The sequence below is a fragment of the Scomber scombrus genome, chromosome 24 (genome assembly GCF_963691925.1).
Source record: "Scomber scombrus chromosome 24, fScoSco1.1, whole genome shotgun sequence".
Lineage (NCBI taxonomy): Eukaryota > Metazoa > Chordata > Actinopteri > Scombriformes > Scombridae > Scomber > Scomber scombrus.
The window spans coordinates 8888986-8903497 of record NC_084993.1 but is presented as its reverse complement, the minus strand read 5'-3'; the positions used below and the strand labels follow the sequence as shown (position 1 = coordinate 8903497).

Here is a 14512-nt window from a genome sequence, read left to right as displayed (position 1 = left end):
GGTGATGCTGTGTGTATTTTTACGTTGTTTGCTCTGCTTACACGTGCACGTAGCTCCATCTGTCACCGATCCCTGGGTGTGTCATTGCTCAACTGCCCCACCATCCCTGCTGGGCACTGACACATCCCGTCTGTCCCACCCGTCCCGTCAGTCATTCAGTCAGTCAGGATCAATGTTTAGCTGTCACTATCAGCGCACGTCCCACTGTGACAGCGCACCAACACCCCTCCACCAATTTAAAGGACATGAAAGCCGGCGTCTTGATCCGCTGTTTACAAATCCACATACAACATGATATATCCTCTCCCCCACTTCACTGTTTGCAGCACTGAAGAAATCCGACAGGGAAGCAAGCCAATTAGCGCCGTCCGTTCCGCTCTTATCCTATCGCAAAGCAGCAGGATGTGCAAGGTTGAAAGGTAGTCACTGGTGGGCTGCACTTTTCAGAACCAAAGCCTTGTTGTCAAACCGAAGGGGCCCGCTGCAAGATGATTTCTGATGGATTACTGCTGTTATTGTGCACTCCGCCTCCTCATTCCCTTTCCTTGACTGCTTCCTTTTTTAAGCTTTGTGATGAGCCCTCTCTCCTCAGTTTGTTCTGAAATGTCTTTATTTCCTTTCTTCCCTCCCTCCATCATGCCCTTTTTCTTTGCCTCCTTCGTAACTTTCTTCTGCTGTCTCTCTTTTAATGTCTCCATACAGTCCTCGGTACTGACTGTTTCTTTCCCAATTCATCTCTCTCTGTCCTTGAATGAACTATTGATTTAACCAGGCTACATTAGACAAAATGAGATCTCACGTCCCGCATGGATTCACACAAGTTCATGATTTTCTACAATTAAGTGTGCTAATATGAGCTGGGTGAGATCCCTGAGACCTCCCGCCAATTAAACAGTGTGGGAAGCTCATGACATGATGTTCCTTAAACCTAGAAGTTTCTATCTTTTCTTTCTCTGTTAAGCCACAATGGCCATCACTGCTGATGATACAGTAATACCTCTGTGTATTCCAAACAAACAAGTAAAACAAATTATTTCTTGTGCGCCAAAGAATTTCTCTGGGAATGAGCTTGATAATATGTGTTTAGGTTGGCAAATGTAAAAGTTTTCATTAAAAAGGGCTTTGGCATTAATCACTTTTTTTGTTAGCCATATGGAGTGATGAAACAGTCCGTGACAGTGTAGCACACAGAAAGGAAAAGAGGGGACGAAGGATGGATTCAGACAACTATACGAAGCGGTTCTGGCTGTCAGCAGCATTGGTAGGCATACTGAAAAAATCCCTCTGACATGTTTATGTGGGTGTCTTTGCACTGACTCTAAGCTGTGATGGGGGTAAATTGGAGCTGCATTACCTAACCCCATCGTTGGTTATTGCACTTCAGGTGGATTTCTTTGATCCACCATCTGGCATTTAAGGGCTGTTAGCGGTGCTGATGTGGAGTGGAGTCTTCAAGAGAGTATTTATTAATGTTAGTATTCTCTTTTGTAAAAAATGCATAAGGCCATACATTTTGCACAGAGGACAAAGCTATCTCTTGCGGATAAGCATTCCAGCTCTCTCACTTCATCGCTATTCATCTCTATTTCTTCCCCTAAATTATTTATGCAAAACCACAAATCACTTTCTTTGCAACACTTAACACGTATGTAACAGACAGGCATGATTTACTAATCAGGGCTGCCTTAAATACATGTTTCCATGGAATGTAAAGCCTTGTAGAGTATATTCCTTCACTTGTAAAAGCTTCTTTTTTTTAATATGTTAGCCAACGGTCGTGTGATTGAAATGGAGACAGCAATTATTATTAAATCCAGCTGTGTGTTGATATAACCTCTCACCTATCACCTGTAATTAAAGCAGCTTAGAATTGGTTATTTATGTGTGCAGGTGTGTAAAGACATATGTAAAATATGCACTGTGTATCAGTTTTACTTTGTGTTTCGCTTTTTATTAAAGTCAGTCTCTGTTATTTGAAGCCATTATGAATGTTCAGCTTGTCTACCATTACAATTCCTAATGCACTAAACCCCTCAGCCCTAAAAATGTACCATAACATTGAAATACTGTTAACAGCAAGCACTGAATCACCCTTCATAGAGGAAAAAGTAGTCTTAAAATGACAGCTTTTTTTTTTTTCATAATTCAGATTTGTGCACAATTTGCTCCCACCGTCTTAAATATAAAAAAGCTGCCAAGTGTGCTCGCCGTCGTTGAAAATGAGCTTTCGCACAACGGAAGCGGCTTCCTGTACGCTACTATTGAGGCACAATTCTAATTTACAACTTTGCCATGGAGGCAAACAGACACGGGCGCTATCACCGTCAGCAGCCGCCGGAAAAACAAATTAACTTTTTTTCCCTCTATTTCTTCCCTACATTCATTGCAATGGGCAGCTATTCCTATTTATTGGTGTTGATGTGAGCTGTCAGTCAAATATCAGAGGAATGGGGAATTGACAGTGGAGATGATGAGGAAATCCTCATACATATATATCAGCTGATAAAGGGGCAGTCACAACAAGCCTCCCCCTTTTCCTTCCCCAACCCTTCCTCCCCTCTAAATTTCTGTCGCTCTCACTCACTACATCTTTCATGCCTTCCCCTTGAAATCCCCCCTTCTCTTCTCACACGAAAGTCTTTTATGTTTCTTGTCTTTCATGCTCTGGCTACACCTGCCTCCCTTCCTCTTCTTCAACGGGACCATTTGGCTCAGAGCTCTGCCTTATTTGCAGCTCTGGTGATGAGCAGGGATGGGAGGGGGTGAGGCAGGGATGCCTTACTCACTCCTCTGCAGTTTGACCGTGAAGTAGCTCCACTGGAGCAGTTGAAGAATTAATTACTTTATTCATAGACTTCTAAAGAACTTGTTTACCTCGCGCTTCCAGAGTTTTCCAGCAAGTACCGGGGGCCACAAGGTCTATACTCTTTAATTATAAGTTATCTTGTCTAGCTTCTCTCAGTTTTTTCTTTTGCTTAACATCCAATGCTGATTATGTTATGTAAGGAGCAATCTTCAGAAAGCTAATCACATGCTAATGCTCTCTTGAGTTTTGCCAGCAATCATTTCACCAGAGCAGCTGTCACATTTTTCAGACGGCACAGATCTCATTTAGAAAATAAACTTTTTTTTCATTTTTATTTCCTCTGGTAACTTTGGTTACTCATCCAGGGGGGGAATACGATACCCACATTTGTACAGTGAATTATTGCCCACAAGGGTAATTATCAAATAAGACAGTGAGCCGAGACTTCCATTTGCGTTGATCAGTTCCATGATCCATCAGTCCCTATCGAGTTATGACATTTGAATTGACCCTGAGGGACGGACGCTTTGAAGTGCAGACACATTCGTATCGGCCAGACAGCTCAGCCGCATTTCAGCAGCCGACTGCCCATCATTCACCGGCCAATTAAAGGTATTCATACGGCCACAGGAAACAGTCACGACCAATTAGCATTTGATCTTACCTACTCATGCACACACATACTCTCAAAGCATAGGGCGCCAGGAAGCAATTACACCTCCGATAGCGGTTATGTCCTATCCAGTCATCTTCATGCCATTTGTGATGGATGGCCTTCCTCTGTCATTTGAGGTCCGCTAATGACACACACATGCGAGAGGACACTTCGATCCCTCACTCAACTTGTTCCCTTTATTCGCCCCCTCACGCATCTCCCACTAAAACACACACAGAGCGTGACCCCTGCCTTCCAGATGGACAAGGTTAAGTGTTTCTTGTTTGAGGATGTGCGGAGAGCCGGAGGAGCCAAGAGTCTAACCTTTCCCAGTCAGCCAATGGCTCTCATCTGGAGCCATGGTGACCTAGCCTTTTCCCCAACCTCCAGCTGGGAAAATGGAATTTGAAAAAAAAGAAGCATCACAGAACTCACTGTGACTTTAAGGCAGTAAATAAACCAATCTCACAGGATCTACTATCCACCTTAAATAACTATGCATGTATGCACATTTATTCTTCACTCTTTAATATGCACTGAGCAATTAAGGAAAAACACACAAAGTCATAATTAGGCCTGTAGATTTTCTGAACAGGGATAGTTTTCCTCTTTTTAGCCATGCAGATAGTTTTTGGTTTTATTTGCACATGTTTTGAGATATGTGCCTTTGAGATTTCTGCCTCCACCACAAGAAAATAGAGGTGAGAAGAGTTTTGTTTGTGCATAAAGTGTTGAAAAATTACATCTAAAAATGCCTTTTAAATACATTTTCTACAGGTACAGTAAATTAGTCCCTGGTTTCTCCATGGTGCCACAAGGGTTGAGTGACAGTGGGGTTAGGGTTTTTTTGTTTGGTTTGTATTTTTCTTTTGTAATTTAAGTGAACTAACCCTTTAAATAGAAGATGTTTTTGTCCAACCAAATGGCTTCCAACAGTGTTTATTACAAATGTCATTTATATTATATCGTAGGGGCTGTGTATAATACTTAAATGTATTCATTTATAGGACAGTGATCGGAGGTGTCATCATATTTTCCATCCAGTTACTCATGTTTTTGGTTTGTTTTTTACGGACAGGACTGTATGTATATACACATACAGTGACAACATATACACTACTTTCCAAAATGGCAGAGAAGTGTGAGAATGAGGCGCGTAGCTTGGTGGTCTCGTTAAATATTAATGGCTTCTCTGACAGAAATGAGAAGGGAAAAAGAAAAGACAAGACAAATTGCCGGGGGATGACGGATTTTGTGTGGAATTGCAAAAATATGCCACATATCAGGATGCGAACAATTAAAGGGAAGCCCATATTTCACCAGGAGGCCCCCGGACGGCCCAGCAGATCACACACTCCGACTGGCGACGAAACCTCTCCTCCCCTCTACATTTTTCTTCTCCCTTTTTCTTTGCTCTATCACTCTTTACTTAGCTATTTTGTTTACATTTTCTCCCCCTTTTCCTGACTTTCTCTTTCATTATGCTTCCGTGTTGTGACTTATCACATTCATCCCCTAATCTGTCTTCCTGCCTTTCACTTCCTGCCTTTCTCTTTCTTCTCCCGTGTTCCCTTTTTCTCTAACTCCTTCTCCTCCTCCCTTCACCACCTCACCCTTTCTCTTTCCTTCTTCTCCCTGCTTCTTTCTCAACCCTTTAATTTCCTTCCTTTCCCCGTGTCCTTCCCGTGTCTCTCCTTCCCTGGCATCTCCTCCCCCTCCCTTTTTCCTCTCTTCCCTCAATCTCTCTGTCTTTTGTCTGACTGATGCATCAGTCCTCGGGGGACTGACCAGGCGTTGATTAAGACAAGCTTTCCTTATCTGCTTTCTGCTCCCCTGAGAACAACCTGCTGTGCATTCATACCTGTCTGTCTGCCTCCATCTTTTCTCCTCCAGGTGTTAAATTAAAGTCATTTAAGGAGGAAAATTAAATCATTACACCTCTTTTTCCCGCTATATATTTACAGCAGGATTGTAGACTAACACAAGGTGCTAGACAAGTAGTTAAGCTAGTAATAAAAAAATTGACTTATCAATATTCTCCTCCTTCCTCTCGTGCTCTTTGCTATGAAATTTTGTTAACATATTTTCAAGAATTAGATATCAAAATAAGTACTAACGGCTGAATCCTCCACTCGCATTCCCCCCCTTACATTATTAATACACTCTAACTGGAACTGTTTTAATTAATGATTAGCCTCGGATGGATCTTTCCTAACTGCAGTTTTATCTGTCAAACTCTTTTTAGTGGTATCACTTCTAATATCAACCATTAATGGAAGCTGATTTGGGGCGAAATTGCTGGTATGCGGCGCAGGGCATATGGAGAGGAAGTCGGATAAATAGATTTAATTATGCCCGGTGGGGGAAAACTCAGGACCTGCTGGCTGTTTTCATTATTGAGCGGAGGTTGGATTTATTCTGCAAAGAGGCCAGGATTGGCTGGTGGTGCCGTCAGTCACAAGCTGGACTTCAGTGGCCTGATGTGACCTTGTTGTTTAGTGAGAGTCCACTTTGTAGCCTGATACTCATTTCCACCAGGAAACCACACCAATTTTAAAGAGCGCTTGTTGTCTATTTTTTGCCGCGAATGTTATTCAGTCTATTTCGGGCCTGGAATATTTTCCGAGTAGTCTCACCAAGAAGTGCCGTGTTGTTGGAACAGGAGAAGGAGGCACCATGTTACATCACAATCCTCCATAGTGTTAATCTCTTCTTCTGTGTGTCTCTCATTTCTCTTTCAGTCTGCCCCTCGGTTTGTTTCTCTTTCACTCTCCCTTTATCTGTCTCTCTTTCTCTTTACTGCGAACTCCACTGAGATATGTGTGCTCCTCTCCAAATACATACAGAGCAATCTAATTACTGCGATAACATTTCTGCTTGGCTGATTAACTGTTCTCCCTGTGCCTCTGAACGCAGCAGCATTGCTTCTATATATTCCTAAGCTCCTTATTCCTCCCCAGCTGAGCTGCACTTTCACAGGAGCTTTGGCTCACCCATCCATCTCTCCTCCTTTTTTCTCACTTTTTTTTCTTGCTTTCTCTCTCTCTTGTCTGGCTATTTCTTTTCCGTAGCTTCTCTTGTGTATTCTCCTAGGCGGATAGCCCACTCTCACTTTTTCTGGCTCGCTCGTTTAATTTCTTTCTCACTCATTCTTTTTCTGCCTTTCTCTTGCTGTCCTTTCTTTCACCCGCTCTGCTTCTTTTCACCTCTCTCTTACTCTCTGGCTCATTCTCCAAGGCAAATAGGATATTTGGCCAGTTTTCTCGCTTGCTTTCAGCTATTTGTCACCACCTTCTTCTTTAGAACATAGTAACCCCGTTGCAAAAAATCTTTAACAGTAATATTAGTTCTGACCATCATACCAAAAGGCTTGTCCAGTCATGTTTTCATCAACTTAGTAATATTTCAAAAATATCTATTTTGACTGTCACAACTTCTTCTTTTGTCTTTTCTCCAAAAATCAATTGACTGGCTAGAGACTGAACATAATATAGCATGCTGGTTACGCACATAATGCTGTTCACCAAGATTACGGTAGTGTTAATGTTATCACAACAGACAAAGTGTTGGTCTGCTGTTGACCTTAGTTCACATCCCGATATCCGTTCTGACTGTTACTATACGTAGCTTCTTCTTCATGTTGCGGATGAATTGCGTTTATTGATGTACTTAAGTTAAAAGGAGCACTCCAACATGACCACATTGATTTTAAGATATCGCTGGTTACTTTTAAGGCACTTCATGGCTTCACTCTGTATGTCTCTGACCTTCTAGTAACCATATGAGCTTTTCCGTAGTCTGATATTTGTGTCGAGAGTCTCAGGGGACAAAGTCTTTGAAGTCTTGCACCCTGAGGCTTTGAATTGACCTGCCTGCCTGAAGAAAGTACAGTTAGCAGAATCATCTTTTAAGTGTCTTCTTAAAACACACTTTTAGCTAATATCCTGATTTGAGTTGGGGGGGTTTTCTGAATGTTTTTAATTGATTTTCCCTATTTTATCCATTTATTTTACATTATATATACTGTAAGTTTTCCATTTGTGTTTGTTGTTGTTGTTGGTATTTAATCTTTTCTTTTGAGAAGCACTTTGTTACCTGTTCTTTGAAAAATGCTCTACAAGTAAAGATTATTGTTATGCTGTACTATTAGTTTTTTTTTTTTTAAATCCCCTTTCTTCTCTTCTCATTTAGTTTTTTTCCTCCATGCTCCCTTTCTCCTCTTTGCATCTCTTTCCTGCAACACTGACAGGATGCTAAAGTGGTGTCTTTGCAGAGACGAGCCCTTCATGCTCTGCTGTGCTGTTGTGTGTAGAGCTTCACCTTGTGTGTGTGCTTCACCTCAAACACTGTATGGCAAGGTGTTCACGAGTTTCATGGAGTCAGCGAGCGTGTGAGCTCTCACACACAACATACACATACACACACGTCAATTAAATGCTTGTCCTCAGCCTGAAAACACGACTTCCTCCACACACACACACACACAGACACACACCCACTGTGCCAGACAGTGTTCTCACATCCCTCGTTATGCTTGGCGATAACCAGCCACCCACTGACTTCCTACTGCAGCAGATAGAAAGCTTATTAAGACTACACACTATCATCTCACACTGCACACCATCAGAGTTATTGTCACAATTGCAGAAAAGAAAGTGCTGCTAATGCTGAGAATGGAAGGAGTGAGATAATTTCTTGAAAGATTGATGGCCGTTCATTCTGCAGAGAGAGGAGCTGTTAAGTTTATAACTGCAGTTTGTTAAGACTGTTATATGTAACAGTTAAGTTTTTGTAATAGAGATAGCTCTTTTGCCCTCTCCCTCCCTCCTCGGGGGGGGGGCTAATTGCACTGGTCAGTTTGGTGACATCCCCATGCCAGCTAGCTGTGATCTCCATGTTACATATAGAGCCTCATTAGAGCACGGCTAACTAAGTGCATGCACGCGCACATTGTCTCCCACTCTCCCTCTCCTCCAGTAATGAGAATGACAGTAGCTGTAGTAATTAGTCAGTCCAGCTTCTTACCAGCTCTGCAGTGAGTTTTCCGTGCGACCGGCTGGCTACGTTTGTCCAAATCAGGGTGTTGATTTTGTAAAGTTAAGTAGTCATCATCTATGACAGCTCACTCAGGGTTTTTCACAGGAAGTTCAGTTAAATGGAAAGAGGATGTAGAAGAAGGTCAGTTGGTTATCTACTTCCATAAAGCAGATGCCAATTTCTCCCAAACCAGTTGGATGCTGACAAAAAAATACTATTTTGTCATCAATATTTAAATATAGCATTTTTTTCACAGGAAGTTCAGTCAAATGGAAACAGGAATAGAAAAAGGTCAGTTGACTGTATACTTCCATGAAGCAGATGGAGATTTCTTCCAAAGTAGTTGAATGCTGAGGAAAAATACTATTATATCATCCATATTTAAATAAAGCGACAAAAATATTCTCAAGAGTTCAATGCAAGCTGAGCAGTCCAGTGGCGTCTCTTCTCAGGATCCCGGGCCCGCCGAGGTGATGCCGAGGCATCGGTGGCAGCGACAGGCTAATGATGACAGCGACACACTAATAATGGTTCCCAGTAGCTCCTGTGACAGTGGGGAGTGTATTAAATGGGACACAAGAGCAGTCTGACTCACCCAGACCCCCTACCTCCACTTAATGAGAGTTTGATGGAGTGGTTGTGTAGGTAGATAATGCTAAGTTAATGAGATGTCCTATTCCATGTGACTGTTTGCAGTTCCCTACAGAGTTACTGTGTGTGTGTCGCCCGTATTGATGTATATTGCTGTCTACTCAAGTGTGTGTGTGGGGATGCTTACCTGTGTTTGTGAGCAGTACTGTATATTGGTTTCTTGATTACTCTGTGTGTGTCTGAGATACTGAAGTTTCTAGAGTTTGTTTTTTTTGTCAGTGTATGTTTGTGCAATTGCTTGCTTCTGCTTGTGTGTACAGTAAGGCTCTGTCAGTTTTTTAATTTTTAAATTCAGCGGCAGTCTAGCACTCAACAGGAAATTAACTGTCATATTTCTGAAAGAGTGACAGAGTAGAAAGTGTCCCCAGAAGAACAGACAGAATTAATAAACAGAAACAAAGAACAGACGGCAAGTAGAAAAGGAAAAAAAAGAGGAAAGCAAGGAAGACACCGTTCACAGTTCACTCACTGCAATGGGAAAAGATGGGAGTTTTGGAGATGAAGAAGGGGTAAGATAATAGGAGAGTGGGGGATAACCACATCCCTCATGGCAGGTATATGTCTAATTGGGAGTCCCACCCCCATCCTGCGTCTCCCCCTCCTCTTTTTTCTCTTCCATCTCTCAGACAATGCAGTGAGAAAAAGAGGTTTCCCTAATTAATGCAGGTATAATGATGGGTCCAACTGTGGACCTCTGCCCTCTCAGAATGTTGATTAAGATGGTCTGTGTGTGTGTAGGTGGGGGGGAGTCTTCCAGGCAGCTCAGCCAGATAAACCTAGGATTTTGGATAATCATATATTTATGTGTAATATAATGATTCATACATAAGATGAATAGTGCTGATATTCCTTTTCCAACAACACAGCACTCTGTACAGTTATCACTGAGGTAATTGGTAGCCTGCTTTTGGCACCAGCACAATGTGGGAGTGCTTAGAAAATCAGAATATTTCCAAGAAAAAGGGAAAAACATTTTGCGTGCCCACACTGTTTCTATGGCAAGTGATCTCCAGGAAGTCAGGTGGAAAAACATTATACAACAACGGGGGCAGTGACATCACCGGAGGTAAAATATAAAAATAAAACGAGGATGTTGCAGATGTCGCATTTAAACTTCCTCAAAGGCCCCGAGATCAGGGTGAAGCTGTACTGCGCGCCAGTTTCGCTTAAAGGGGGAATTCTGCCAATTTTACACATCAAGATCAGTTTACCAGTCATGGTTTGTGCTACTCAACCGCCTCTCAGAACTGTTGTATAACATCTTCTGTTGCATACAGGAGTCATCAAGTCATCTATGTTATCTCAGCTTGGGCATGAAGTCCCTGCATACACACACACAAAGGTTTTTTCACTTACTGAAAACTGATTAGACCTCTGCTCAGGTTTAAGCTTGGCAGAGCTGTGCTGCCGTTAATTGAGGTCACCTGACTCTTTGCACTAAGATAAATGTTAAAGGTGAAATGTATCCAGTCTTAACAGGTGCAACAAACTGTACATGCCCACATAGCCATGAGAAGAGGAGAGAAAAAAACCAGACATGGAGGGTCTAATGAGTTGTATTATGAGAAGTGTAGGATCTAGTATTCTGAGCTTGACCCATACCAAGGAGTTAAAATGGAGATGTCTTACCTTTGCTGTTTAGGTTTTGACAAGTCTGTTTTGTAATGTCTCTAACATGTCCCTTAACTTTATGGAAGTAGCTTTTTAAATGATCCAAACTGGAGTCAGCACTGCAATAGCTCATAACTTCATCGCTGGAGTATACTTTAAATGTCCTGCACACCCACGCAGGAGATTTCAGTTATTCCGCCTCTCTGAAGCAAAAGCTGCAATTTTCTGTATAAAAGAACAGCAGTGTATCCTGATGAAACAATTTATGTGGGTGTTTTGATGAGCAACAAACATGATGTGCGTTGCCCTCAAGAATCATAACGGTGTAATAGAAGGGGTCAGATTAGCCATTGGTGAGTGAAAACACCTGTGTGAGCATGAATGTGTATGAGTGTTAAGTAAATTCATTAGTATGTAGAAAGTTTGCTTGGGGCCACGTCGACCCCCAAGTATACGGCATAAAAACATAAAGTGACTGTTAAATGTATCCAAAGATCATTTAATTAGTCACCTCTCTGCAGTCTTCACAGGAAAACAAACTATGTGAATGTCTGACCTGCTGCTGGCAACATTAACACACACAGGTAAAAGTAAAGTGAGTAGATTGCCTTAAAACAACAGTAATTGGTTTGCAGGACGGTGCCAGGGCAAAATGGCATTCCTGTCCAGGTTTCACTCCGGCTCTGATGCTGTGCACCACTTTTGGCCAGGCCAGCGGGTTACCATTCAGGCCACGTATCCGCCTGTAGCAGTAATGAGAAGTGCTTTGCTGTTAATGAGATAAACACAGACATTAGATTTGCTCAGCAGGAGCTGAGAGGAAAGGAGAGGGCGAGAGAAAAAAAGAAATGGGTTGGCGGGTGAGACAGAGGATGCGAGATAGAGAGATGAGACGGGGAGGTGGGCCTGGTGAGAAACATGATGTGAAGGAGAGATAGAAGAATATGAAATATTTAGAGGAAAAGACTGTTAATTTCCCGCAAGTGTGAAGTAGAGCTTCATTATAACTGGAGCAGAGGTGACGAGTGTATTTTGCCTGTAAAATGAGAGAAAAGCGGAATTATATGATCCAGAATGATAATGATGATGATGGTCATAAAGTTGATATTAAAACTATAACACTATTTTATTGAATATTTTAAAATATTCATGCTCCGTATGCTCTGCAACAATTGTACCCGTTTTTCATGTTCCCACACACACACTCACACTCTTGATTGTCGCTGCCTGCTGTGACAGTATAACCGTGTGTGTCATTAAGCAGTCTTTTTCCAGGCAAAGCCACTAAAAGGAATGAGTTTGTCTAACAGTGGACGAGTGTGTGTGTGTGTGCGTGTGCGTATGTGTGTGTGTGTCAACATTTATAAAGCAAGGTGGAGAGTGTGTTTTATGTGAGTTTGAGAGTTCTTTTCATAAACTCCTACAAGCCTCTGTTGCCTGAGTGACGTTTGTAGTTTCATCATAAAAACTTGCAAAAAGATTAAAACACATAAACCCTGCCTCTAAGATAAAAGTGCGTTTGAGGTTGAAGTACTTCTTACCTGAGGTTTTAATATCTCGAATGTCATTTGATCCCCAGTATCAGAGAATAATTAAGGTCATTTAAAACTCACCTTGTTGAATCTTTTTTATGTGTCCTGTTCCAGGTTTGGGAAGAAGAAAGAAGACAAGAGCAAAGATGCAGCTAAAGCATCCAAAAGCAAGCTGGAGGCCCTGAGTGAAGAGGAGCTGGACAGGATCCCCGACACCAGAGACGGGTATGAATCAGACCGGAGTGTGAAATAAGTCTCCGTGTTGTTGTTTTCACAGTTTAAAGTGGCAAAAGAGTGAGGTTTACAACACAGGGAAGTGCTGACAGAGCCAGAAAGTTCACACAATCACCGGTGAAGAAAAGAGCTGTGATTGACACCTTACCTGACAAGTTGTGAATGATCTTGACGCAGCAACATGCACCCTCCTGGTCCTCCAGAACACCTACTCAGTTGAATGTGTAGCTCACACCAACAAGACTGCAGGCTCAGGACTGAAGCGAGGCTCATTCTTTGGTTTAAAAAAAACAAAACATGTATTATTATTATTATACTTTTTAATATCTAGCTGCTTCCTCTCTCTCCTCCTGGCTGGCAGCAACGATCCGCGTTACGCCGAAGTCCGCTCGGCCTCCCTCCCCGATGTAGAAGACGACGACGGTGACCCCAACTATGCCCGCATCAATAACTTCCGCCCACCGCCATCGCCTCAGTCATTCATCAGTCGCACACCCTCCCCCGCAGCACCAAAAAGGTCGACTCACCAGCCTCAGACCCCGACCGAGGAGCTGGACGGGCTCTACGCCAAAGTCAACAAGTCCAGACCCCCGCCTGCAGAAAGGTGAGACAGCAGAGGAAGGGAGAGAAAGTCTTGATTATTTATGTTTCTCTTGTGTGGACCCAACTACTTTAATTTAGTTTTCTAATGCATATATGATTCTTTATTAAATGTATTTGCATCTGTGCAGATTAGTAGGAGTGGGTAGATGCACAAAGTTGTGTATGTGTGTAGGAGTGTACACATAAGGTCACGGACCATGGCTTGACCAGCAGGAGCGAGAGAGTATTTGCACATATCTACATTCACGGTCTACCAAGCCGGAAAATGCATAAAACATGAGAGCATGCTTACACTGTACTAAAACCCTCATACACACACACAGACACCCGCCCACACACTGCTACACAGTAATGCAATGCATGATTCATTTAAGTCTTCTGTAATTTTTGCAGTTATTTTGAACTTCTAAAAAATATATGATTGAAACTATTTTCACTTGATTACATTTCTCCATAATTTGTATAGCAAGAACAAGAGAAGAAAAAAAATCTAAGTTTATTCGAGGATCAGCTGAGTTCCAAACTTAAAATATTGAAAAATATTAATGGTTTGAATTTTTTACCTTCCTCAGTTTTTAATTCTTAGTAGGGGCTCAATTTGTTATCCAAGACTTTCCTCTACAAGTATCCGAACCCTCTTTCTCACACACATACACACACACACGCACACACATAATCATATACGGGGTCCAGGTGCAGCACAACACATCCCTGAAAGCACAGGGCTGCTTCTGCTCAGCCCTCCCTACAATTTAATGTTTGAATTTCATGCCACCACACTTCTCAAGCCACCAGCTGCATCCTTGTCTGTTCACACTTGGCGCTGAAAACGTTCTGGGCAGACGTAATCACCGGTGGCCAGCTCTCGATACAGATATTAACGCAAAATGAGTGTGGCTGGAAGTTGGAAAGTGCTACAGCAGAATCGTGACACTTTCTTTGTTGTGTTGTCTGTGTATTCCAGCACATTTAAAATAAACAATTACCATGAGATTAAAGCTGGCTGCTAGCTTTAATTTAGTTATTTTTAGCTCCACATCAGATTAAAAGTGAAGGAACTGTAGTCCTTTTTAAACATCGTCCTTCTATTTTAAGAGATGAAAAGCAATCAAGCAAATTAACCTCAACTTGAATAGAGCCATCACGTTCAATATTTAGTGTAAATCCATTGCTGTTAGTAACAGCCTGAAATCAACCCGCAGACCTCAGCAGACACTTGGTATCTTTCCTGCTGATGCTCTGCCAGGCCTCCACACATGCTCATTTGGACTGAGGTCAGGGAGGAACATCTTGTTTGGCTGTAAAAACCTCCTCGGTTGCCTTGTCTTTTTGTAAAGTTTTCCCACATAAAATGATTTAGTGGGCAGGTGAAATCCCATCCCA

The 14512-nt window shown here is 42.2% G+C and overlaps 1 protein-coding gene across 1 annotated transcript in view; it reads left to right on the top strand.

Annotated features, from left to right (window-relative positions):
- pard3ba (par-3 family cell polarity regulator beta a) overlaps positions 1–14512 on the top strand; it is a 156936-nt gene that overhangs the window by 103486 nt on the left and 38938 nt on the right. Inside the window, exons 20-21 of the mRNA XM_062414870.1 lie at positions 12407–12517; positions 12888–13130. Of these exons, the coding sequence (XP_062270854.1) occupies positions 12407–12517; positions 12888–13130 (354 nt within the window). The remainder of the gene's footprint in view (positions 1–12406; positions 12518–12887; positions 13131–14512) is intronic.